The sequence below is a fragment of the Agelaius tricolor genome, unplaced genomic scaffold (assembly GCF_023055355.1).
Source record: "Agelaius tricolor isolate 1412-34295 unplaced genomic scaffold, bAgeTri1.0.p SCAF_9, whole genome shotgun sequence".
Lineage (NCBI taxonomy): Eukaryota > Metazoa > Chordata > Aves > Passeriformes > Icteridae > Agelaius > Agelaius tricolor.
In genome coordinates this window covers 37397426-37424618 of record NW_027269269.1, presented here as the reverse complement: position 1 = coordinate 37424618, position 27193 = coordinate 37397426, and the positions used below count along the sequence as shown (strand labels likewise).

The 27193-nt window shown below is 35.6% G+C and overlaps 1 protein-coding gene across 1 annotated transcript in view; it reads right to left on the bottom strand.

Annotated features, from left to right (window-relative positions):
- The window catches only part of TMPRSS15 (transmembrane serine protease 15), a 52808-nt gene that overhangs the window by 9929 nt on the left and 15686 nt on the right, over nucleotides 1–27193 (bottom strand). Inside the window, 12 exon segments of the mRNA XM_071433929.1 lie at nucleotides 2686–2818; nucleotides 5638–5748; nucleotides 8200–8331; nucleotides 8800–8925; nucleotides 10190–10279; nucleotides 13902–14043; nucleotides 15220–15370; nucleotides 15823–15925; nucleotides 18207–18356; nucleotides 18939–19076; nucleotides 19947–20056; nucleotides 22743–22851. Of these exon segments, the coding sequence (XP_071290030.1) occupies nucleotides 2686–2818; nucleotides 5638–5748; nucleotides 8200–8331; nucleotides 8800–8925; nucleotides 10190–10279; nucleotides 13902–14043; nucleotides 15220–15370; nucleotides 15823–15925; nucleotides 18207–18356; nucleotides 18939–19076; nucleotides 19947–20056; nucleotides 22743–22851 (1495 nt within the window).

Here is a 27193-nt window from a genome sequence, read left to right as displayed (position 1 = left end):
CTCAGGAGCAAGAAGGGAACCATTTGTTTCACACACAAGGAGCACCTGCGGGTTTAATGCACAGGGAGCACCTGCACTGAGTCTTCTCTTCAAATGCAGTAAATCTCACTCTCCTGGGAAGGATGAAGTCTGGAATCTGCCTGCAAATCTGCTGTGTGTGAAGTAAAGAGGTGTTCAACAACCCTGCCTGTGCCACCAGGAGAGTTGTACGATCCACCTGCTGGAAAAGTCGCTGCTGCTGCATTTCTCAGCCTGGAGAGTGCTTTTAGACAGTCTGAGAGAGCAGTAAAGTGCCAGGCCAGGTAGGCAGAGTCAAATTCTATGATTAAGAACTTTGCTGAGACCAGCAAAGTATTCCCTGGACCTAATTTCCTTCTGAAGAATGTTGCAAGTTCATGAAGAAAATAGAAGGAAGGGTTGCAGAGTAAAGACTAAAAACGCTCACTCTTGTTGGATTTTTAGGTGTGATAAAATTGCCAGGTCTACCCCCATTCCTGGGTACAATTTAGCAAAGACCCAGCTGGCTCTGGTCCCAGGGAAACAGGATTGTTTTGCATTGGCCCAATGCAATGGTGAAAAGCTCAGTGTGTGATTTTCTTGGTTCCAGGAAATAAGATGCTGACAACAGATTTTAGCAGTGCTGTCAGAGGCACACAGCTACAAGTGCAAGCTGAGCAAAGGATTATTTTCAGGTTTCTCCAGAGCATCAATTTGTTCATCTTGCAGCCCAGACTCATTAAGAAGATTTGTAAATTATTTGCCTAAGCTGTATTTTGTAGATGCACAATAAGCATGTCCCCAGACTGGCTTCTTGTTTGGTACAAATCACAAATGCAACAGCCACATATTTGAGAAATGGAGGCAAAAGGATTCACACTGAGATTTACTGGAACCTGTGAGGAACATTGCACTTTGTAGCCCATGTACATAAATAATCAGGATATGATACAGGACTCCTATCAGCTCAGTCCTTTTCATAAATTAAATAGAAAGTGAAACTAGCAAATGTATAAGCAATTAATAGTAAAACTAAATTGTCCTAGAAGAACTTTAGCCTGTCTGTCTAATAAAACATGATTCTAGGGAGTAATTCAGGGTAGGAGCATGAGCTACAGCCTACTCAGGACCTGCTATTGCAAACATCCATTTAGTAACAAATATGGTGATGGTTATTAAGAAATATGCTGCTACAGGGGGATTCAAGGAAAGCAGAATAGTATGATGCTCACAGAAGTCACACACACACACAAAAACACACACAGACACACACATATATATATACCTATTAATATATTAATACATACATAAATATAGACACACCCATATGAGAATTTTGTCCTATGCTGTAACTGCAGTAGCACCCAGGTTACAAAAATGTAATGCAAGTTAGGTTTAAAAATATTTTTGCTAGACAATGGGAGTATGTAATAAACTGAGAATGCTATGAAGAAAAAAAAGCATTAACTAATATTTAAAAGCTAGAATACCATGGAAGGCAAAGCTTGTTGAAGCTTATCAAATATGACAATTAAATCAGTAGACCACAAAATTACTTCCGTTGAGAAGGGAAAGGAGGCAGGGCAGGGGCAGAAAGAATCAGAGGAAGAAGGTCACTGGCCACTCTAAGGAACAAGGTATTTGACCAGAAGCACATTTAAACACAGTTTGTGTGTTCTTACATGCATGGATACATAAATTACAGTCAGGATTTCTGCATGTAGCTACCTGATTTTATGTAAACTCAGTACTCACCCAAAGGAAAAAAGTAAAAACCCAATAAACCAGCAGACATTCATCTAATTAGAAGCATTTCTGAAATAACACTTGGATATTTTTCTAAGTCATTCTAACTCTGTGATTGCTGCAATTAATTTACCAGAAGGGGATTTGTAAGCATCTTTCTTTGGTCACAGACCAAAAATAGTGAATTGCAAGCTCAGAATTTAGTTTGATTATTGGTTGGGTGAATGACATTCCCAAAAAAACCTCAGCACTGCAGGAAAACTAATTATTATTTAGTGGATGGAAGTAGAGTAGCACATGATGTAAATAAGGCCAAAATTTAGGTCATAAATTTTACCACAGATTGAAAATGCAATACCCTGCACTCAGCAATCCCCATGTTTCCCCTGAAAATTCTTCTGAATTTTAGCAGGGACTAAAGCCAAATCTATTTTTCTGCCATATACTTCCCTACTCCATCCCTGCTCTAAGTCTCCCTCAAAATTCCATTCTACCTAGCAGAATTCTAGAATTCCATTCTATTCTAGCAGAGTATCCAAGTGATGATCTCTACTTGGAATGATCAGCAGCACTACAAAGGCAGAGCAGCCAAGGCTGCTGTTGGCTCCAGCTTTGAGCCATCCTTATGAAAGTGAAGATGTAAATGATGACAAAAAGTGATAAAAGGGTGATGCATCCACAACACTTTCCCAGTGTTCTCCAATATGCATCCTCATGCCCAGCCTGCCACGTTCAGAGTCATCAATCCTGTGCTGAATGTTATCAAGACAGGGTTTGCCACATTCTCAAGTTTGTTGGCACACCAAGCACTCCGCTTGACAGAGACAGATACACTTGCCATTTTTTTGGAGAGTACACCAGTAAAATGAGGAGGAAAATGCCAATATACACTCAACAAATCTGCAAACAAGTCACAAAGGACAATGAATATTTATCACTCACCCCAACCCCAGCAGCTGGCAAACACTGTCTGAAATCTCTCTGCTCCAATGATCTGCACATGCCAGGTGCCACAACTTCCCAACCCTGGCCTGTACCAGCCCTTCGGTGCTCAGAGAACCATTGAGTAATCTCACTGGAGAACAAAACATGCAGAAGCATTTTAGATACGTGGCAAACCACTTTCCTCCCCCACCCCAAGCAAACAGAAATGTAATATAAAGAGATTTATTATTGCCATGGGAGAGCACGAAAAAATTTAAATGCTTTACAGAGGTAGTAAACCCAGCACCTCCAGAATGTTGTGTTCCCACAGGAAGGAAATGCTATTGTTATTTCCTATATTTCTGCCACAGGAGAGTTTCATACCTTGTATTTTGCAAATGTCTCAGAAATAGACAATAAACAGTACATTTTCCATCAACTCTAAACAATGTATTGTTTTCTTAGTCAGCATTATATAATTTCCAAATAATGAGTGAAGCCTTAGTACCACGATGCTCAGTAATACTGACTGGAAATAAGGTTAAAATGCTTGTTGATGAAAAAAAATAGATTTCCAGTTCCAATTGCTACTGTTCTCACTGCAGTTTTAGTTAAAACATTCCTACTAATAATTAAAGCTCACTCAAAACCCAGTCCTTCTATAAAAACTTTTCCCAAAAGAAAATATTCAGAACAAGAATTCAGAAAAACTAACTTATTGGTAAAAAGTCTTATGCTGTCGGCATAGAGACTGAGGAAGTTGGACTGTGTGGCCAACAGAATCTCATGTATATACATCTATATAAAATAAGAATTTTATTATATAATCTTAGATTTATATATAATAATGTCAACAGAGTTTCATATATGTCTTAGCAGCTACAGCTGCATTTCGGGCAGATTACATGTATTGCCATTGTGAAGTAAAGGAAAGCAAGCAATGCATTGACATTTATTGTTTTCCAAAATATTTTTTAAAAAAAATCTTACTTGTGCAAAAAACATTTTTCACCAAAATGCTTTCACAGAGTACCTGTCATAGTAAATAAAACATTTAGATGTCTAGAAATGTCTCTGTGACACCTGGAGTGCATGAATGAAAGAGGTGATTTACAGTGATTAATTAATTAATGGCAAATTTTAGATTAAATTAAATTTTTTGCGCTTAAACATCTTGGAATTGTATGCACTGAAAGATTTCTCCAAATTACTTTTGACACCTCTTTTCTTGAGAAAACTTGAACTATGAGTCCTTTTCCTTTCTCATCAGATCCATGTTCTTCTCCAAATACATTATTGGTAGGGAATAATAAAGTCATTGAAAATCCAACAACTGCTTAATTCAGATATTATATATTTTAGAATTTTGGCATTTCTTTGCAGTCCCTGGAAGTTTCAGAAGTTGGAAGATCTGAAAAGACAGTTTGTCTAGTTCAAGTTGCCACTTCTGATAAGTCATTGAAATTGGTTTCAGGAAAATGAGCAAGGCTTTTGGACACTGGAAAGACTCAATGTGAGAGTTTCTAATTGAATTTTCATTTTCTTTTAAGACGTAGATTGATTTAGCCAAAGTTTGGATTAAATGGATTTTTGGAAACAAATCTCCCAGGCTTTTCATGTGAGGCAATTTGTTATGAAGTAATAGACAATCAGTGGCAAAATAAATCTTTGGGAAAATGTACGTCATGTTAATGTAGGTGATGGTTTTCTTGTTCAGATCTTCTTCAGCAATGACTGGAAAAATAAATTCAAGTTTTCTTTGCTTAAGAAGAAACTGAAGTGAATTTTATTCTATACATTTTAAAGGAAGAATATGTGGCTATTTTGCCACAAAATAGCCAATGGAACTAATTTGAGGAATGAATCTGTGTCTTCAGACATCTATCTATCTATCTATCTATCTATCTATCTATCTATTTATCTATCTATCTATCTATCTATCTATCTATCTATCATCTATCTACATGTAGTTACATATGCTATGTATATTTTTATACATATGCATGTAAAAAAATGTTGAAATCAGCAACTGTCAGCACACATCTAAAAACATAGCTGATCCCTAGTAGAGCTCTTTAGAACAAAGGAATTGTGCTAAGTTTAACTTCTGTGCTAGGCCAAACATGATTTTAGCATTAGACCTACATTTAAATTATTGTTTTAGAGAATCTTATTTCCCTGCTGTGTAAAATGAATTCAGATACTGTACACATGCATTTTTAAAGAACCGCTTTCCCAGAGAAGTAAGGAATAGCAGTGAACAATGAATGCTGCTTATGAAGCTGTTCCATCCAGTCACCCCATGTAGTCCAGGTGGGCTGGAGGGTGCCGTGTGTTAGAGTTTGACTTCACACTCACAAAACTATTTGGGAATTTCCACCAAGAACATGTTTATTCTCTACCCTGCACTGCAGAATTTTTACTGCTGTGAAACTCTAATTAATTACAGCAAAACCCAGTAGAATTGGGAAATATAAAGTGAATTCAGAAGAAAAGCATATGTTGAGGTTTCATTTACTTTTGAGGCAATTATAAACAACTACAGTTTCCATCACAGAGAAGCTTCCTACCTTTTCCAGAGTTCTTCACCAGATTCCATATGCTATCTCAGAAAAGTGACCCTTTTGCTGGCCCTGACAAGCTCAGTGAGGGTCTGCTGTCCAAATTGGCATGCCCTGCAGTGGTCTACATTAGCTGAGCTTCTGTGGCTGTTTTCCTAGGCAATTCCTGCCAAATATGCATGGCTTGGCTTTGATATTAGGAAAAATATCTTCACTAAAAGGGCTGCTAAGCATGTCAACCTGCAAAATGCTGGAGTCACCATCCTTAAAAGATGTGGAGATGCAGCACTGAGGGACATGGTTTATCAGTGAACTTAGCAGTGCTGGATTAATGGTTGGACTTGATGATCTTAAGAATCTTTCCCAACCTAAATTATTCTATGATTTCTTTGTAAGAAGGAAACCTTACTGCATTTTGCTTCGTCAGAGCCATCTTCACACTGAGGGATGTTGTCACACAGGTTGTGCAATGGGATGCATTTCCCACTACCACACTGATGCTCATCAAGTCTGCAAGCCCCTGAAGGGAAACAAGAGAGGAAAATTAATCTGTAGTTGTGAGGAAGGTTGATGTTCACAGGAGGTCTTACAGTTCACCTGGAGAAAACTCTGTAGATAGTATGAAGAGCCTGTGATTTCCTTTTCTTTCCATTTCCATCCATCTCTCTTTCAAAATAAATATAATTTTCAGATAAATAGAAGATAATTAAGAATAAAATCTGTGGTACTCTGCCTTATATTTTCTGCTCCAGTTAGTGTTGCTCAGTTAGTAATGTTCTTCCATTGCAAGTGATAAAGATGGGAGTGAAAAGCCAGATCATGTCAAAAGTGACTAATGATGTCAATTTTCAAATGTTCAGCACTTTCACAAATTTTAGAGACGTTAAGCTCTGTCAAATCAAGCATATGAGCAAAGAGGCAATGAGAGCTGAGAGTCTCCTTCTGAAATGTATTTGTTAGGAAAGGTGGAAGAAACAAAAGTAAACAGAATGAATGAGGAAAGCATTCATGAAGCTACTTCAGAATCAGTTATATAATAAAAACAAATGAGGGAAAGAGTAAATGTAAAGTTATAATTCTTTCTGTGGCCAAGGTGTATTTTTAATCGCTTCATTTGTATTACAGGAAATATACCAGCATAAACATAAATTCAAAAAATTGTTTATTTTACCTTTCTGGACGTACTGACAGAAATATTTAATTATCTAGAAATCTTATTTAAAGCAAGATAATTGCTTTACTTCTGAATTTTTAGTATTCTTATAAAATGATTCATTCATCAATCAGCATGGTTTGTACCAAATGGAAACAGAAGAATATGGTTTATAAAAAGCTTGAACCTGATTTTCACACATTCAGTGTCCATAACTAATGACAGATCTTACACAGAACTTAGTTCTTAATTGAAAGTGTTTTTATTATATTGCATCCTGCCAAAAATTATTTCTGTTCAAATAATTCTTACTTTTCCAAAAACCAATATTTCATAGAAAAAATAAAACACAAAGAAAAATCTGACTTTCTTTTAAAGATAATTTTTTTACTGACAATCCTTTTATCCTTATGCCTGCATGCTAATGATATTAGTCTCTCTCCTTTGGCTGCAAAGATCATGAATAAGCATAATTCTTTTGCAAGTGGAACATTTAAAATATATTTAACCAGACCTGGCAATGGCAACTCTGAGAATTCTGCCTTGCTAAGCTTAATTTTCATTTTACAAAGTATGGGCAAGGCTGGCCCAGCAAAGATGCTGAACCAGCTAAAAAAGGAAAAGGCAGAGAGTTATTGGACTGAACAAATGTGATTGGGAAGGCAGAACAAGAAGCAGCAAAATTTTCATGTGGACATTTAAACTAGCATCTCAGTCTTGCACAATGGGATTAAACAAAGTTAATTTTATAAATGAAGACCAAAGGTGAAGATTTTTAAAAATATTAAGAAAAGTAATGTTGTTACTACTGTGAATCCATGAAAAATCTGCCACTGGCTAAACAAGCTGGGAGAAAGTTGCCATTTCTGAGAGTTAAAGTAAGAAAAAGAGCCTAGATCCTTGTTGATTTTCTGTTCAGGTAACTGCATGGTACTTCACACATCTCTCAATTTATACTGCTTTTTCTTTCTCTGTTTTTCTCCTGTCAGACTTCCACAGAAGTTATACAAAGCCTCTAATTAATGCAGTCAAGATCTGGCCTAGAGTTTGTATAATTATTTGTCCCCATAAGCCTATTACTCTTCCATGTAATTTGCATTATGCTTCATTCTGCATATTTTGGTGAGTTGATTGCTGAATTATGAGTGACAAGTCTAATTGCAGTCCCCAAGAAAATCAAGAGCCTTTCAGAAGGGATCTGGCTGGAACCAGAAACACTGCTGTCCAAATATTTCAGAGACTAGTTCTTAGATTATTTACACACTGAAAACCAAATTTTTAGAGATGTAAGAAGGACCATATTACAAATATTGATCAGTTACCACATACAGTGATATATTTTCTTTTCTAGTGCATGTTATAAATAGTAAATATATTTTACAAATGCATTTAAACAGACTTTAATGACACACTGAAATTATTTAAAAAGTGATACTTTTTCCTGTTTTTTTTGGGGGGGGGTTGTTTGTGGTTTTTGGTTTTTTTGGGGGGTTTGTTTTATTTTTTTAATAGGGAATTGTTAGTCTTTGCCCTCCTAACATCTGAAAATATTTTGGTCAAAATAATGAGTCAATTTTCCGCATAATATCACAGAGTTGCACATGATCTGGACATTGCTCCAATTACGCTAAGGAACAAACCCATCACTTTTTCTGCCAGGAAATATAAAGTACAGATGAGTAACCGGCCTTTTTCTCTTGAACATTTGCATTTTTTTCTACTGAGCAAGTGCTGAGAGTGACTTTGCACTCTCCGTGTTTTCTGAAATACATTTGGCCAGTGGTTTAACCTCTTAAATACAAAGGTTCAGATGCTTACTCAGATGGTAGCCAGTAGTGAACTTTGCAAGAAATCCCTTCCCAGTTGAAGACTTGTCTGTCCTGAGGATCACTGTCATCTGGTTTGTTGTAGAGAAGACATCTGGCAGTGGGCCTCTCTCTGTGTAGACAGCTATTCAACAGGAAAACATGAGTACATTCAACCTATTTTGTTCATGTGTATTTCAAAATGTTCTGGTTTCAAAAGCAAATACTGCCACCACAGGGATGTAGCTGCTCCCCCAAACCTAACTCACACTGCTGTGGTCAGACCCCAACACCAGATTTGACTAATCAGCATAGAACTATAGGGTTCAGCTGAGAGATTTTCCATCTGTTTGTCCACACACATTAACAGTCTGATTCACTGAGAAGTTAATTTCACATGGATTGCATGGAGAGCTGAGTGTGTGCAAATGTTTTGGAAACCTGATGTCACATAAAATATGCTTTCTCAATTTTTTTCCTCTGAATTTCCTCTGAAATGAGGCCCAAAAAATGCGAATGAAGTGAGAGGAATTTAATTTCCATGATATTATATCCATCAGTTTGCTCCAGCTGTCTGATTACATTCATTTTAGTACCCACTGCTGCTACTTGCCCAAAAGTAAAGAATCTGGTCCTCTGCCATCTCTGATTTCAACCACATCATGAATATTTTCCAGATCAAAGACCTGAAAGTGAAGTTGGATGTTTTTTCCACTTTCAGCATTCAAGTACCACACACCTGGAAAATAGTAAAACACACACACACACATACAAATCACCTTTTCAGTAGTTACATTTACTGTGCCTTTTTCCTGTTGAAGGGCTTTGAGGAAAAAAAAAATCTCCTAAATTGTTAATAATCACCCAAGAAATTAAGTTTAAATCTTGTATTTAAAAGCTGTCAAGATCCAAATTCTCGTTCTTAAAACATTTTTGAAAACTAAAGGCTTCTACAACATATACACATGTGTTTTTAATCATTCATGTCAGCTGTGAGTTTTCCCAAGGTAGTATATCCCATAATTTTCTGACAGTGACAATGTGACAAATAGTCTTGTCACTTAAGTCTCATTTGATAGTAAGATAATTTTTGTAATCAGTCACAGAAGCCTGTCTTTCAAGTTAAAATAGCTCTTTGCTTCTGTTTAGCCTATACTTTCTCATATTTAATCTAAGTGTGGATACTATACAAACCTTGTAAAGAAAATAAAAAAAAAATAATAATTCATGGAGTGAAAAGTATTTTCTCACTAGCAGGAATCTCATTTGGGAACTTGTGGAAGGAATCCTGGAAATGTGAGCCATATCTCAAGTGAACAGAAACACAAAATGACAACTCTTATGATTACCATCCCAGCACAATTCTTCAGAACTGAAGGGATAAATAATTTAAATTTCATTAAGAAGCAATGACAAAGCTCTCTTGCTTTATCCATCAACAAGACATAGTGAGCCTCCTTGAAGCATTCACTTTCTCCAGCTCTCATTTAATCTAAATCAAGTAACACCAGTAGAATAACATCTTCTCACTAGTATGTGGAGAAACATTCAATAAAGAGAGGATTCTTTATAAAATGCATGTACATATTCTTTGCCTTTAGAAAATTTGAGCTATTTAACAGCAGAAGTGATGATATTAACCTGGCAGATACACCAGGCTATGGTAAAATGGGGACTTTCATCACCTTTTGTGCTGCTGCATTGACATAGACATCTGACATAAGAGGCAGGATGGAATTGGCCTGTCTGGACCTGTTCCATTGGATGATGCTTGTCTTATTATATATAATAAAAAGGGATTATCCATTTTTATTCAGCTGGCACGTGCTTCCTTAGCTTCTGCTCAGTACCATATTGAATGCAGTTAAAAGATCCCACTGTATATACCTTAGATCTTTTTTTGGTTTTTTTGTTTGACAGTGTCTGAGTTGGAAAAGCAGATTTAGTGTCTCTGCTTTTAGATGGTTAAACTTCTCGTGAAGATTTGGAAAAGAATGACTTACAAGAAGCTAAATTAGGGTAATTGTTTGGAAAGTTTGCAGAGCTGAATGTACTGTTTGGCTCCCAGAGTTCAACTGGCCCTCCACAGTCAGCTGGAAAAGAAAACATTTCAAAAACATAATTAACCTGCTGTCTTAATCTTTTAATCTGTGGTAACAACGATAATTTCTAAAAGTAATATTCATGATTATTGGTTGGCACACTGTAACCATGACAGAAATATGAAGACAAGAATATATAATTCTTGTTATATAATAATACAGTAATTAATAAAAGCTAGGAAATGAAAAAGCTAGGAAATGCTGAGAGTAAGAGAGGCCTCCAAATACAACCAGTTCATGCACTTTGCTTGTATGACTTTCTTGTTATCTGATCCATCTCAGAATCACAAAATCATTCAGGCTGGAAAAGACCTCTGAGATCATTGAGTCCAGCCTTTGACTGGTCAACAGGACCTTATCAACCAGACCATGCCCTGAGCACCCCCAGGGACAGTGACTCCATCACCTCCCAGGGTAGCTCTTCCAATGCCTGACCATTCTTTTGGTGGAGAAATTATCCTTGCAGCATCAACAGAGATACTCAAACCTAAAGCTCCTTTTGTCATCTAGCAAGTAAACTTTTAGCAAAAAACACAAACTGTTCCTTTTTTTTTCTTCAGGACCCCAAAATTTTTACAGCTAAAACTTCTCAGTGGTTAAACCAGTCATTTGCTTTTTCCTTAAAACAACTGTTCTAGTAGGAAAGTTTGTCATAAAGATGTGTATGTGTATATTTTAAAGATGTGTATGTGTATTTTTACAGATAAAAATTCATAAAATTTATGTAAAAGCAAACATTGTAGATATGTGTACACACATAAACATGCACTCACAACAGGGACACAGCTAACTAACTGTATATATATAATCAATATTCTGTTTCAATTATAATTTTGATGGTGGTTTACATCCCAAATATGTCAGCTTCATGTTCAAAAACTTTACTTGATATTGAGAAATATTATTTCTTTTCATTTTAGCCATCAGAATGACCTAAATGAACCATGAGAATAAACTTTGGTGTTTTCCCAATTTTGTTGCTCACAATTACTTCATTCAAAAATGAACAGTGCTCCTCCACTTGCTTCAGGAAATCATGGTTAAGGCAAAAGAGCTTTACCTTATTTGGTTTTTTTTGTGTTTGTTTTGTGGTTTTTTTGGGTTTGTTTTTTTATTTTTAACTCTCAGACTTTGGCTAAACTTTAACTCTCTCCTCCCCATCCCTTATGGCTCAAATTTGCATGCCATGATGTCTGATAGCATCTCACACTCTGAGCCTCTGGGTTGGGGACTGCATAATCTACAAGTCCAAGTCTGACCACCAAATCTCACTGGGAGAAAGCTAACAAAAAAAAACAAACCCAAAACCAAGAAAAACTTGAACTTCCTCATAAAAGTCATTTTCTAGAACTTTCTATTTCACTGAATCACTTCTGGCAAGAAAAACCAAAAGCTCCGAAAGGAAAAGGAACTGTTAACAATCTCATCCTGACTAATAATTATGTTTTGTTTCACCTGACTAATAATTATGTTATGTTTCAGCCATATGGCTCACAAGGAAGATTATTTTCTATAAATACCATGGACAACAGATAAAGATGACATGTTTTTTAATGGAATATTATGGCTTGTGAAATCTGGTCTGGTCTTGACTACACATAAGGCACATTAGTAGTGATCTTTGTCTATCATGGAAAAATGAGAGAAGAAATTGAATTGACTCATGGCTTGAAATAATGTTTTAAAAATTTCCAGTGATCTTTGAACATAAATTCATATGGAGTTATTCATACAGCTGTTGCATATTAGAGAACCAAATAGTAATCACTAGCAACAATCCTGGTTGAGCACAAGAGATGTGAGAGAGCACAACTTTACTCAACATTTTAGAAATTGTATGTGACCTGTATCTCTGTGCTTTGGCCAAAACTTCAGTTTATATTGACATAAGTGTGGAATGCACACTGTCTTTTCCACACTGTTGTTTGTATTAAAAGATAGATTATAAATTAACATGAAGATGAAAGCAATCTTTGTTTTAGATGAAAGTGTAAGGTGAAAGACTTGTACGAAAGACAAAAGCAAATCCGGCTTTCCCATGCCACGATCAAAAATCTCCTTTTTTACATTTCAAGGAGCTTTTGTGGCACTGTGAATGATGCCAGTGACTCGTACTGAAGCTCTAATTCTAGTAAAAGAAATTGACTCAGCTCAAATTCTTTCATGTCTTGTTTATGGACATGACATTTGTTCTGAAATCATTAGTGTTAGTAAGCTTGTACACATTCATCAAAGTAATTTCATACTTTGAAGATGATTGATAACATTCAATTTTTTTTCATCAGGTTACAGATAGCACGTAGTAGCATGTACCAATAAAATTATGAAAACAAGTTATTTTTCCCCAGCAACAGCTGGATCTCTTTAATCTCTTTCATAAGGAGTTATAAGCCATATTACCATGTCCCTTTTTTGAATGCTAACATTTTATGACCATGCATTGGGTAGAGATGTATAGCTTGATATTCCTTTGGTGTTTCTCAGAAGCACTGAGAAACCACGAATCATGAGACTGCTGCTGGCTTGTGAGGTGTGTTTACCCACAGCACCTGAAGGTTAGCTGGAGGGGGCAGACATCAGCATCTCTCCGCAAAATTACTTTAATAAAAACTGCTCTTGAATTCCAATACTCATTTTGAGAAACTAGGACTGAAATTACTTCTGCTATTAAAATTTCATTTTGCTGACAGACACACCTTGTTGAACTTTACCTCCCTGTGTCTCATGATGGAGCTCTGAAACTGCATTTTACTCTTCCATTTAGAAGGGTTTTGCTTACCTGTGCTGATGCAGTAGATTTGGAGGTGACAGATTTGAGAGAATTATAATGACATACAGTGTTTCAACATGAATACAACGTGAACAGCCTTACATTATTTTAATTTTAGAGCATTTATGCTATCTTTTAATTTTTTTTTTTTAATCAAGAGAGAAACCAGCTGTGCTTTGAAAGGCACGGTAAATCTAATAAAAGGCAGTCCTGGAACATGCTCAATGTTTGCTTTAATGATTTGAAGCTATATCTGAATAGGCCTTTTGAGAAATTTTTTTTCCAAAAATCCATCCACTTGCAGAATAAATTACAAAGCAAGGGAAAACCATTAAAATATCCGATTTTTTAGATTTTATCAGATTTCAATTTTTTTTGGTTTTTGCTTTGAATGGGCTTGGACTCCTTTATCATCAAATACAATGTTTCCTCTCTCTTTTATACAAGTTATCCAGATTTATAAGGATAGTTACAGGTATTTTCTCTTTTTTTTTTTTTGTTTGTTGCTGTTTTGGTTTTTTGTTGTTGTTTTGTTGTTGGTGGTTTTTTTTGGTGGTTTTTTTTTTTGTTCTGTGAGATTTTCCTGTTTAGCTCTGTGAAACTGGAATATTTTGAGGAAGCATAAACCTCTGTGCTTTCCTCTGAAATACTCTGCAGCCAGAAGAGTCTGGCTCAAGCTGTACAACCTGTCTGGAGAGGCATGGAACTTGATCTCAGTGTGTTATCCTGGAGATAACGTTATGACGCTGATGAGAGGTTTTTATAAAGCTGAGGCTGAAAATTCTGACCCATCCAACACAAATACAGCAATAGGAAATCAGCAGTGATTTGGTGTTGACTTACTGGGAACTAACGGGGTGGTGGCAGCAGTTGGCCTCGCAGTTGGCTCTACATAATTGTCTTCGTTACACTTTCCCTTCGTCAGGGCAGTGTCGTCCACGGCAATGTCACTGGGACCACGCCTTTTAAAGGCATCAAAAATAACCTGAATTTGGGAAAAAAAAAATTAGAATTTTATAATTTAATGAACCATTTTCAGCTTCTTATGCTGTACCATTCTGTCTTTGCTTGAATGCTCTTATTTCCACTGTAATCTACATTGCTGCTACACTCAGGGGAAGGTGTTGGGGATGAGACAGAATTTGTCACAAAACAAAACAGCACCATACAAACTGAGTGGGTCATTCTAAGGAATGTAGTAGCTTCTTCATTTAAATGATCATCATGATTCAAAAATATTCAATACCTTTGATTTTTATATGTATTTTTAAAAAGTAATTTTAGAGGCAATTCTGCATTGCTCATCAGCCCAAACGTCTCCTGAACCAGGGGCACAAAAAGCTAAAATTAATCTCATTTGTTCTTAGCTGCTCTTTAATATCCACATACTTAAAGTGATCCTGCAAACAAGGAGTTAGTGCTGGTGAATTACAGTTAGGTTTAGCAATCTTCTTGAGATCATATGTGGTTACAGATTTCCTGGAAATCTGATGCAGCCAGGTCTCAGATACATTCATTTCCTCAGATGTTAAATGCATCTTTCTAGCCATGCTTGCCAGAAATCAATCAAAACTACTGTAGCAAGGCAAACCATCCCAAATGCCTATAAAAAGAAATTGTTTTCAAAAGAGAGGTGCTGAAAGAATTGTCTAGAATAAACTTCCTCCTTTTGTTTACAGATAAGTCAAGTCAGTTGTTAATCATTGCACTTCCATCTGCAACACACTTTCAGTGGATTAATCTGGAAGTAATTAGTGAAAACACTGATTCACAATCTGAAGTAATTTAAATTTAAATCTTCTCATGGCTAAATGCTTCACATCACCCTCACTATTGAGATTTTATATTCCACAACAGATTTTGATAGGCTTTGAACACTCTTATTTTGTGGAAAGCTCTCATGATAACATTTGTTGTTCCTTGACAATAATCATGTTTGCTGAAATATTAATACTTTAAATTCCAGCGTAGGGAAGAGGGACTGTGAGAATTCAAATGAAGATTACAATCTTCTGCATGCTAATATTTATTTGATGGCAGGTATTTTTAAAGGATACTAAGTATTATCTTTGGAACAGTGGAATTTTGGATTCATTTCACAAAAATCTCTGATATCAGTTTAGCTAAAATAAATAAAAAAAAAAAAGGCAGCTTAACAAACCTTAAAATCAGATGTTTCATTTAAAGTTACTTGTCCATAATTCCAGTTGTTTCCATAGTTTCCTTCTTTCTCAAAAATTATCTTTTCCTGACCACTCTCATCACTTGTGCTAACTCTTAAACGGTAAACATTGGCCCCATACATGAAATACCTAGAGGAGGAAAAGCATTTTGATATTATTAGAACCAAGTCAAATTTCATGAAAAAAAATGTCACTCTTTTTATTTTATAATGTTTCATGAAATTAGGATTAATTTGAAGCAAGCATGAAAATAATATTAATTGTATGTTTAAATTACACCTGGAAGTGTAGAGGCCTAGTTAAGCTTCATAAAAAAAAATTCAGGGATTCTTAATATCATTTTTGCATAGAAATGAATATTGGATGCAGGGTGATAAAGAAAATAAATCATAGCTAACTGCAAAAGTCAAAGCTATGAAGGAGTTTAACTTTAGGCCTGGAGCTGAGACTGATTGTGGAAATCCAAACAGAACCAGGCTGGTGTTGCTGGCACACTGAGTGGGATTAATATTTTAAATGTAAGAAAGCCCTTTGGGTATATTCTTAAACAAAAACCAGGTTTAGGAATTATGTAACAATACCAGAAGCTTAGACAATATGTATCTGAAGGGACCAAAGGCAAACTCAGAATCCGGACCCGCTCTTCTATGAATCCAAGTCCAACGGGTGTTGAAATATAAAATCCTGCAAGATAATGGCCATACTTTAGCCAGGACAGAAGAAATTTCTTTTTTACTTTTTTACTTATTGAATTAGAGTTTGTATATTTAAAATAACATCAAGCACAGATGGTGTTAAGGATTTGGAAGATTCCTGACGCAGTAAATGTGAGGGATTATCCCAAGATATGTTCATCAGTCAATGAGATATTAAATTGAGCTTTAAGCTTCTTGGATACTCCTCAGAACTAGATAAGCAATGGGCTATACTAGTCCTATGTAGTCCTTATACTAGTCCTTTCCAAGTCAGTGGGAATTCTGCTTTATATTCTGTGAAGGGAGCAATTCTCCTGCCTTTATAAAAATGTCTTACTGTTTGATATTAGTAGTGATTTTGCCAAAGAATTTCCCAACATTTTCATAATTTGTATCCACAAATGACAATGGGAAATATGGATTGCGTGTTGAGAGGGTGACAGAATGACTGTGTGAATATTTTATAGCAAGGTGAGGCATTATAAACAAAAAACCCCTCCTTTATTTGTGAAATTGGGTTTATAGCTTTTTTCTAAGATAATTTGCTGCAGCTGGGAATTTGGGCTTCTTGTTGCCATATGAAGCCAGGCCATAGAAACACTGGGATTTGTCATAAGAGATGCAAACTTAGGCAACTTTAAAATAAAATTCTTGCTTTATTCAAATAATGGGTGTAATCTCCTATTTTCTTCTATCTAATAGATATATATGCAAATATTATATTAACAGAATTTTCAAATTAATATAATTATAATTATATTAATTAAGTTATATGCACTGTATTCTGTTATTTATACTTCCAGATTACCTAGTTGTTTTCATGTGAGAGGCTAAAATTCCTGAAAATTAATCTGAAATATGAATCAGGCTTTTAATTTCCTCCCTTGACTTAGAGAGCCTGCAGTAAAATAGACATGGTGCCTGACTTAAAGAAAAAGTTCTTTACATAGTCAAAGGGACAATTCTCTGTCTTTGTTTCATCAATTCTCTGAGCACTCAGAATCAATTTTTGAATGTGTATTAAGGCCTTTACTTTTCAGCAGAAGAAAAAACCAAAAAATAGTGTTTCATGAATGCAATAGCTTGATATTAATGATGCAATTTACTCAAAATACAGGCCACAGAAATTTAAATATGCAATACAATAGTAACATTACACACAAGAACATTACATATGTCAGCTTAGACTTGGCATAGGAAAACTGAGAGCACCTAAAATGGATTAATATTTTTGAGAGAGAGAAATCATTGTCAAGTGTTTTGTTAAAAATATTTACATTCTTTCATCTGATTTGCATTCTAGGAGCCAAGTGGGAGGATAAAACAGTGTTCTGAAGATTGTTTAGAAAATGTGCATTTACTTAGAGAGGGGTGCATAATTTCTATCTATCTATATAAAGTGCAGAATGCTATTTTTCTTTTCCCAGGAGTAACTTTTTTCAGAATAATTTGCAATTTTTCCACTCACTGAATAAATTTTATGTAAGTCTTGCATAGAATATATATAAACATTGCAAAATCCAATTTGTATTTTATCTGGTTTTAGCTGGACTGACAAATCAGCTGAGAGAGTGATTGTTTGGCTTTATTGTTGAAGCATAAAAAACCATAAGGAGTCTAATGCTGGTATAAGGATTCATGATACATTCAAAATTCAATTCCTATCTGCATTGTCTCTTTAAATAAATTCCACTTTTGATATGACCACTCTTCCAATTAAGTTATTTACCTGAAGCAGTTACTGGAGTGTTTGTGGGGTGTTTGGCACAGTAGGTGTGTTTGCTGTGCAGTAACTAGGGACACAGATGCCCTCTGTAAACTGCAGGTCAGCTTTATTTAAATCAAAATTATTTTGTGACAACCATTAGGATGTTAGCAGTAGAGAGGGATGAAACAGAAGTGATTTGCCTAATCATGCAATTATATGTTTTTTTCCCCTCAAGTTAAACATAAAGGTTTTTGACCTATAACATTTTTGCCCAATAGAAATTCCTTTCTCAGATAAGGCATTTTGGTGTAATAAAAGCATTGAATTTTTTAGCACCTCACACTTAAATAATTTTACTGTTTTTTTTTTTTTCCCTCTTAGTTTTGGTATGTTTCCACAAGATGACAATCAGAAGGAGAAAACATTTTATCTGGTAGCCCTGCCATTTTTATGGCAGAATAATACAACATCTTAGTAATACCACTCTGAAGAATCCATAACGCAGTGACGTAAGCTAAATCAAGTTTTTCCTTTAATCTTCAAGCCACTTTTTTGATCTTACCTGACAAGTTGCCAAATGTATGATCAAAATCAGGACCACTCATCAAGGGAAAGGTAGGACCCTGAACTCTGTCCCAGTCTGAATCATCATCTAAATCTTGTATCCAGAAACAAAAGCCATCTTCAAAAGTGCAATTGATTTTCTCATAATCTGTGAATAAGAACTTCTAGTAAATAAAAGATGACAGAGATGGTAAGTTTTTTCTTAGAATTACATGGGGAGCAGTGATGAATAATGTCAATTTTTAAATATGCTTGTAAACCAGCCCACAGTAACTTAATATCCTCTTTATGCAATGCAACAAAATTACTCAAATAAGTGTGTTTTCCTGAATGTTGTTTCTAGATGTTGTTCTGAATGCTTTATTTTATGAAGACATTTTGGTCAATGGTTTCATAATGTTGTTTAGTGAACCAACTGGCTGAGAGGAATCTGATGGAGGTGCAGACACAGTTTTATTTACACAGATGAGTTTTGTAAGAGGTCACCCTACTGCTAGATACAGGCCTGTAAACATGTGAATTGCCTTAGAGAAATAATTTATTTGATATTTAAATCAGTATGAATTTATTCAAAGTGGATCTAGTTATTGGACTGAGGCCAGAAAATGCTGCTTCCCTTCCCACTGCCATTTTCTCAAACTTAAAGTGTAGATTCACCAAAATTTTGGGATAAAAAAGAAACAAAGAAACCAAACACATGCACACACACACATATAGAGAGAACACTTACTGTTTAGTTCACTTGCATTAAATGCAGTGTATGTTGCATTAAAGCCATTATAATTTTCTGAATAATCGGACATAAACTGTGCTGTAGCCTCATGAGAAAAAATGTAAATTGTTTCAAGATTGGTCCCTGACAGAGAAGCTGAAAACAAAAAAAACATAAAGTCAGAGAGAAAATAATCACAGGCACATTAAAATTTCCAGTGTTGTCAGAAAACCACAGTGGTTTAGTTTATTGAGTCTTAAGGAATACTTTTCCTGTTGTACTGTGATCCTGCCACAATAGCTTCAAACTCTTGAAGCATTTAGCTGTCTGGCTGACATATAAATATTCTGCATATTCCACCTCTCATATCCACCAATATGGATATCAGCTAGTCTTTTGCCATTCCTCATTCTCGTTCTCTACCTATTTCCAAAAATAAGGATAAATAATAATATATCTTTCTGATATACTTATCTTCCTATTGTCTGTCCTCAGAATATGTTTTTCATCTCTGATAGAATTCAGCTGTATAGACTGAGTCTTATGAAAAATGGGTAGAATCCCAGGTTTCAGAGTAGAATGGAGAGACAAGGTATCATCAGTATTTCAAGATCTGGGAAAAACAATGTATTTACAAATACTTGTAAAGATTTTCAGGAAGTTTTGTAGCAATTCTCCCACCTGTTTAGTTTATATGCTTTCATTTTCTGTTACTGTGTGTGATATTACAGGAACTTCTGAAAATACATTTTCAATGAAACATGGACCCCACAAGACCATGAGGCTGATGAAGTTATCAAGATCATTCAAATAAGATCTCAAAAAACAAGTAGAAATTTCATAATGTATAAGGGTTTTATCTGGTCAAATTAAAAGGCAGACAAGTATATTGAGTTTAATTGTCTAACAGGGTAATTTTATTCAGATCCAGTCTCCCTTTTAAACATACACATGCAGCTTTTGATGCCTCAAAATGCTTATTTTACCACTCAGATTTTAGTATTATTAGCTGAAAAATAAACTTACCTCTTAAAACCTTGTTTTGTCCTAATCCTTCAAAAATACTCAGCTCATCTGCATATGGTTGTGTTTCAAAAGAAGTGAAGTTCAGTTTAATGGACAACCCTTGAGGCACTCTAAGGCAACAAAAGAAACATAAACTCAAAACTGAAAATCTGTTATTTGACTTCAGTAAATTCACTGAAGTCATTGAGTGCTTGAATGATAAGTTCAGAAGCAACATGAAATCATTTTAATCAAGAGTACTAATCAAGATGATCTATTTGTCTAACTTTCAGCTTGTAAAATTGCCAAAGAAATTTGACATAAACCTTTTGTAACAGTGTGCGCACACCTTTACACACTGGAGTTAAGTGTTTTCCAGAAACTGAATGTTCTGAACTCTAGAATGTGATTTTCAGTTCTAGAAGGGTTTTTTTGGATGGTTTTGGCTGGGTTCTGTTGCCCTCTGCATCTCATTGAATTGTAATCACATTTTTCACACATGTTACTCTAAGATATCTCACTGCTCAGGTAGACTTCTTGAACCCAGAGGAACAGTATCAAGATATCAATATGAACAGCAAGACATCAAAATCTCTCTCCTGAAAGTCCCAAACACTGTCTCTTATGACAAAACCAGGATGCACGTGCAGATTTGATGATCTCAAAACCACCCTTTGGGAAATTGTTATAAATCCAAATCATCACACACAAAGTTTAATGACAGAAGTGACTTGAAGTAAAGTGTAAAAATTCTTGATCTTATTTTGATACTGTTATGCTTTATGAATAATCTATATTTAATTTGTTCTCCCATTTCCTTTCCACTAGACACATATGGTGGTCCAAATTCTAAAACATTACCAGCTTAGCTACCACAATGGGGTTTTTTTTCAGAATTCAGAGCATCAATGAAAATAAGCTTTTAACAGCAATCTGCTGGTGCTTATCAGTAATGATAAGTAGAAAAGTGTGGAATAAATACTTAGATATTTTGCTTTTTAAAATTTGTTGTTGTTGTTGTAATTTTATATTTCTCCAGATAGAAGAAATGGCTTTGGTTAGAAAAGAGTAAAACATATAGTTGGAAGGTTCAGGAAGCTAAACTTTCAGGGAAATATTGAGCATATTGCTCTCTAAGGAGAGGAGATTGGATCTTCATTTAGAGTTAAAGGGCATGAAAAAAGCTCTTCCTAAAGGTAATGGGGAAATATTTCTAGACAAAATTAGGCACAAGAAAAATCCAATCTTGGATGTATTATAGGGTGCCTTTTAACATATTTTTGTAGGGATAATAAAAAATGTAGGTTATTGGAAAACCCAAAAGTTCCCTCATGGAAACAACTCTGAAAGAAAGAAAAAATTTGACTTCCACTTTGAATTTCTTAGGGCTTTACTCTCAGAGTTGCCTGATTTCTTAAAGCATTTAAGTAGAAAATAAATTCAGAAGCTTGTTTTTTGTCGTTTTTCAATCTGTAATTACACAAATCTGCAGAAGCTCTACCGTATTATTTGCAATTGCTCACTATTCTTTCCAAAACGATGTTTTTACCAGCTACATCCCTGGTATAGATATCTACCTAATACAATGCTTCTTGCAGCTATAGCAGCACTTGGAGCAACAGCAACAGTGTGAAAGGAGGGAGGGCACTGGGGTCACGTTTATTTACTGGGCTCAAATTCTGCAATGCCACGAAATGAGGAACAAGGCAGATGTATTCAGAAGGGAAAAAAATGTTTTCTTTTCCTGGGACACACCTGTATTTTAAAGCCAGGTGTTGTCAGTAATTACTGGTGAACAGTACCACTGAGGATGAGAAGGAAAAAATGTGCTAAACAGAAGGAAACCAGGATTTCAGGGTAAAGATGAAAGTTCTGAACAAAATCAAAGCTTAACACTTTCAAAGGAGCCTTTGGAATGAGAAGCTCAAACCTTTTGAATTTTAAAGGCAATTTCTTAATCTCCTTTGAAATCTTCTGCCAAATTAATACTTCTCAGAATCAAAGAGCAGCCATTATTATGAAACCATAATAAGAATAACTGCCTTTCAAAGCAGTAACTTCTGAATTGGCAGTCATAGGAAAGATTTTTAGGACTGTCTAAATTGTGATCATCCAGTTTTTTTCAATATGTACTTTTGGATGAGATTGATCATATAGTGTGGCTTTTTTCTCCCTGTCCTAAGAACTGGACCTAGAGAGTCAAAATCAAACAGTTGTCCCTGTCTGTAGGTATATATCCTTGATAAAAAAAAAAAATCCCACTTCTTGTTCCTAAGGCTTAACAGGCTTTTGGTGTTATTATGTAAAATGCTAACTATGCAATTCTAAAATATATTTCTAAATTACATAAGTACACGGGTACTCTTAATTCACATATAAAACCTTTACACCTAAGTGACAAGGGAATTCTTGAAAACTCTGTTAAATAAGAATTACATCATATAAAGCCAGTATCTGAAGACTATAATTTAATATAATCCTTTGGGGGAAAAAAATCTTGCAATTATTTTGAGTTATGTGATTTATTTTAAACTTACACTTATGTTCCTCTGGATGTAAAAAGACACAAGATTTCTCAAAATTGTACCTAAGAATTTTTGTAAGTGGAAAAATTATCAATATAGTTATGGAGCTCATGCATGAAGGTTTTTTAAAGAAAAGTCACATAAACAGAAAGGAGAAAATGATAGTATATATTTTCTATGCTGGGGTATTTGGGAATAAAAGCAAATGGCCTAAGACTATTGTACAGGAAACAAGATCACCTCATAATCCAAAAAAAAATGTTAGGTACAAAATTATTGGAAAATGGCTTACACTATTATCCATTTGCAAACAATGTTTTCATTATATGGCTTTGGATAATTCATAGAGTGAAAAAACCCAGAGGAGCCAGTCAACATGAATTTTCCATCACAAACTGCAGCTGTAACGATATAATGAAGAACATTTGTCAGAATGACATTTGAAAAACAGAATCAGAACCAAAATGTGGGTGACCCTGGATATTGATTTACATGGATTACCTTGGAACTGCTTTGTAAGCAGCAATAGGAAGACAAAATAAAATACACTGTCAACTTATTCCCATTTCTAATTCTTATCACTGTTTGATCTCAGAGTACTATATGAGAAGAAAAGCAGTACAGAAAATTCGTTTTTAAATTAGACACAATCCAACTAATCCAAACTAGTCTAAACCAATCCAAATAATTCAAAAACAGCAACTGGATTTAGCTAATCCAATACTTTCATTTTACTCCATACTTTTATAAAGAAACAGGATCTTGCCTTACCAGTTCTTATCTTCAACTACTTTAAATCAGAAAACTGTGTTTGTACTACCAGAGAAAATTTGATATCACAGGAAGAAAAGCAAAAGGGGATATGGTTGACTATTGTTATCTCTACTTTTATAAGCTCCCTGGTTCCTTGCCTTATATATTACTGAGTACTCGAAGAGATAAGTGGATCTCCCAAGTTTCCTGCCAGCTATTGAATTCATTCAGCTGAGGTAAATGTCACTTATCATCATCTATTTTTTCAAAGGGCTTTCAATAGTTTTTTTTTTCCCCTTGGTGTTGGTATTCTATTCTATGAAAATTCTTCACTTTAAAAATAGGGGAAAAAAGTATTTTTAAGCCTCAGCAAGATTGTAAATGATAATTCATGTAGAGATTTTTATTTCAGCAGACACTGAGAAACTGCTGAAGGTTTTGCTTCATCTCTTGAACATTTTATTAGAATCTGTCTAATAATGTTTTCTCTTCAGTTGTTCAAAAAGTATCATAGTGGTTTCACATAAAGATAAAATCAGTACCACACATGATTATCTGGAGAGGTAAGGACAAGTTCATCAATTTGAGGCAGCTGATCAGAAATTATACAGAGCTTTTAATTAATTTCAGAAATGAAATCATACCTATAATGACTGTCCAAATTATGAATAACCAAACATATTGAAAATTAAATGGGAATTTTATTGAGCATAGTCCTCCTCTGGGAAATTATATATAAAAGGATAAATTGGGCCTCCTTGTGTGTTCATTTTATAAGTGTAAAATTCTTTCTGCATATCACTGTAGCAAACACAAAATAAAAGTCAAGCTTTGTTTCATGCAGCCGTACACCATAAATAAAGACTGTGCAGAATGAACTTTGCCAACATGCCTAATCCATGAGCTGAAATAGAAACATATTCCCTTTTGCAATCTTTGAGAGGAAAAAGCAGAACACATAAGATTTTAAGTACATAGAGAGAAAAGGTCCATGAATGATAGTTATTATTCTATATTAGCATTAGAGCTGGGTATTGCTATAGAAGTACTTTTTTTCTCCGCTTTAATTCACATATTTCCTGTCTTTGTCAATGAGAAGGAGAAAATCAGCGCCCAGCTTGTTATCAATGAAAATTACAAAAAAGTGGTGCTGTTAACGAGTAAGACATAACCTGATCTAAAAGGAATCTTACAGCATGGACAATAATAAAAAAGATAAAACTTTTTAATAAAATTGATGACAAGTGTTTGCTCATTCATTTCTCTTAGAATCACAGAACGGGTCAGGTGGGAAGGGACCATAATGGGTCCAACCTCCCCGCTCAAGCAGGATCAACCTAGAGCACATGGCAGAGGATTGTGTCCAGATGGTTCTGGAATATCTCCAGTGAGGGAGACTCCACACCCTCTGTGTGATCTATTCCAGTGTGTGGTCACTGCACAGTAAGGAAGCACTTCCCCATGTTCAGGTGAAATTTCCTGTGCATCAATTCCTGCCCGTTGCCCCTTGCCCCATTGCTGGGCAGCACTGAGCAGAGCCTGGTCCCTGCTCTGACCCCTCCCTGCAGCCACTGACAGACACTGATGAGGTCCCTTCTCAGTCATCTCTTCTCAAGGCAGAACAGCCCCAGCTGCCTCAGCCTTTCCTCAATAAGAAAGATGCTCCAGCCCCCTATTATTATGATTGTTCTTCTTATTGTTCTCTTTTATTTGTTCCTTATCTCTTAAGAGACAATGACTAAATTCAAACAGGTCCTTAGGTAGACCTGGCAATATTCAGTGCTTAGTGTGTCAGGAATGAGCAGGAAGACAGCAGGGACTGGTCCTTTTTCCCTAGAGAACCTCCCAGTGCTTCCTCCCTGCAGGGAGAAAGCAGCTGGGGTCAAAGATGGATGGGCATGGAAGTCATTACATTTTTGCCTCATCCTGGAGCCCAAAGAAAAGCTGCAGTTGATCTCTTAAGGACAGGAGATATTCTTTGAAGGAGCCACTTTACTCTTTCCCCAATGTGTATCTTGCTATTCACTTCTATTTAATTCTGTTCCATACATGGGACATTATGAGGGCTTCATCTTGTTAGCCTTGAATTTGAGGGAGAAGCTCCCCAAACCGGTCAAATCCAGCCCACATATTTCACTTGACAGGATCTTTCTCTGCCACAGGCCAGTCCATTACTTTCTGATTAATCTCTCTCAGTGCTGTAGTGATGCTGTGAGGTGAGTAATCACAGAAATGATAGTCTAGACACATAATAACTGCAAAGAGTCTGCAGAAACCCCTCCTGGGATCAGCCTCCAGTCTCCCTTTCTGTACCCCTACGTGCTACGTGGCTGCTTTACAGCAATGCCAGTCATTATTAGTGGCTGCTGCTCAGACTTCACATTTCTCTAGAGACCCTTTCACTGAAATTGCTAGCTGTACTTGTGTGAAGTCTTTTGTTACTGCACTGCATTGCAGAGCCAGAAAGAAACCTTTCAAGATAATTTTAATCAATAAAACAGAGCAAAAAAAGGGTGTTCGGTTGATTGAGTCTCTTCTGAGAATCTGAGATTTTGCTGAATTCTCTCTAATGCAGGAAAGAGATGACTAAAATTCACATTTTAATCCTATATTTTTAAACCATTGACACTATGAAATCAGAAATACTAGAGGGAATAACAATCCAGATGAAAAACAAACCAAGTTTTTTAGAGGACAGCAACTCCTTTTTATATGCAGGAGCACTTGTAGAACGACTTATGAATTGGTCACAAATCTCAATGTGAAACTCTAAAGAACTTCTAAACAATTTTAGATTTCATGTGACCATATTAAGTTTCTAGGAATGGGACAAATGTGAAACATTAAAGGTGTGGAAAAATTGGCAGCTATCCCAAAGGTGCATCCAGCTTCTTCTGCAGCCCCTCATTCCACTGGTTTTATAAAATCTGCTAGGAAACTTAAATAGATAAAATTAGAGAAGCTCTGAGATTTTGGGTAGGAAAGACTGACAATGTAATATGAGAAACATGGATCAACAATTTGTCCTCCAGCCAGAACTGTACTTCTATAAGGTTATGAGCCAAAAATGCTGCACTAGTGGTAACTGACCAAATTGTTTGGAAATACCAGGCCTCAGTGAAGATGAACAGGGGTAAATCATCCAGCTCTCTGAACTGCAACTACAGTCATTTTCCCTTCTGTCACTGACTATTTTTACTCTTATTAATATTTATTTTATACTTTTATTTTATACTTTTATTACTTTCATTATTTGTACTTATTTATTTTATTTACTACTTTTATTAAGTATGCACATTCCTGAAATTTTTAGCTCAGTCGTGCTGAAATGAGGAATAACATCCTCAGTTACAAAGGGGAAAACATTCACAAATTATATTTGGGGAGATGTGCTAACCACATCCAAAAACCATGTGCATAAGAGTCTATGCCTCAGCTGAAAAACTCTACTCAAGCACAATTCATAACTTAAACCCCTGTGTGGCCTCTGAGGCACAGCTGAGTCATGTCTACACAGCTTTGACTTCAAGTATTTGAGCTTATTTTTGTCTGTACCTACCAATATGTAATATCAATTAAATTCTGTCATATATAATAGGTATGAATGTAATATCTTCAACAAAATGTGAGTGAAACTTGTAAATTTGGACCTGGTTAGGGAAGTGGCCTGCTAGAGCGAGTCCAGAGGTGGCCACCAAGTTGATCAGAGGGATGGAGCTCTTCTGCTTTGAGGAAAGGCTGAAAGAACTGGGATTGTTCAACTTGGAGAAAAAAGGGTGACATAATTGTGTCCTTTTTTGGGGTGACGTAATTGTGTCCTTTCTCTGAAGGGACCCTACAATAGAGATGGAGAGAGTCTATTTACGAGGGCCTGGAGTGACAGGACAAGGGGGAATGGAGTCAAAGTGACAGAGAATAAGTTTAGATCAGATATTAGGAAAAGCTTCTGGAACAGGTTGCTCAGAAACTGTATGGATGTCCCATCCCTGG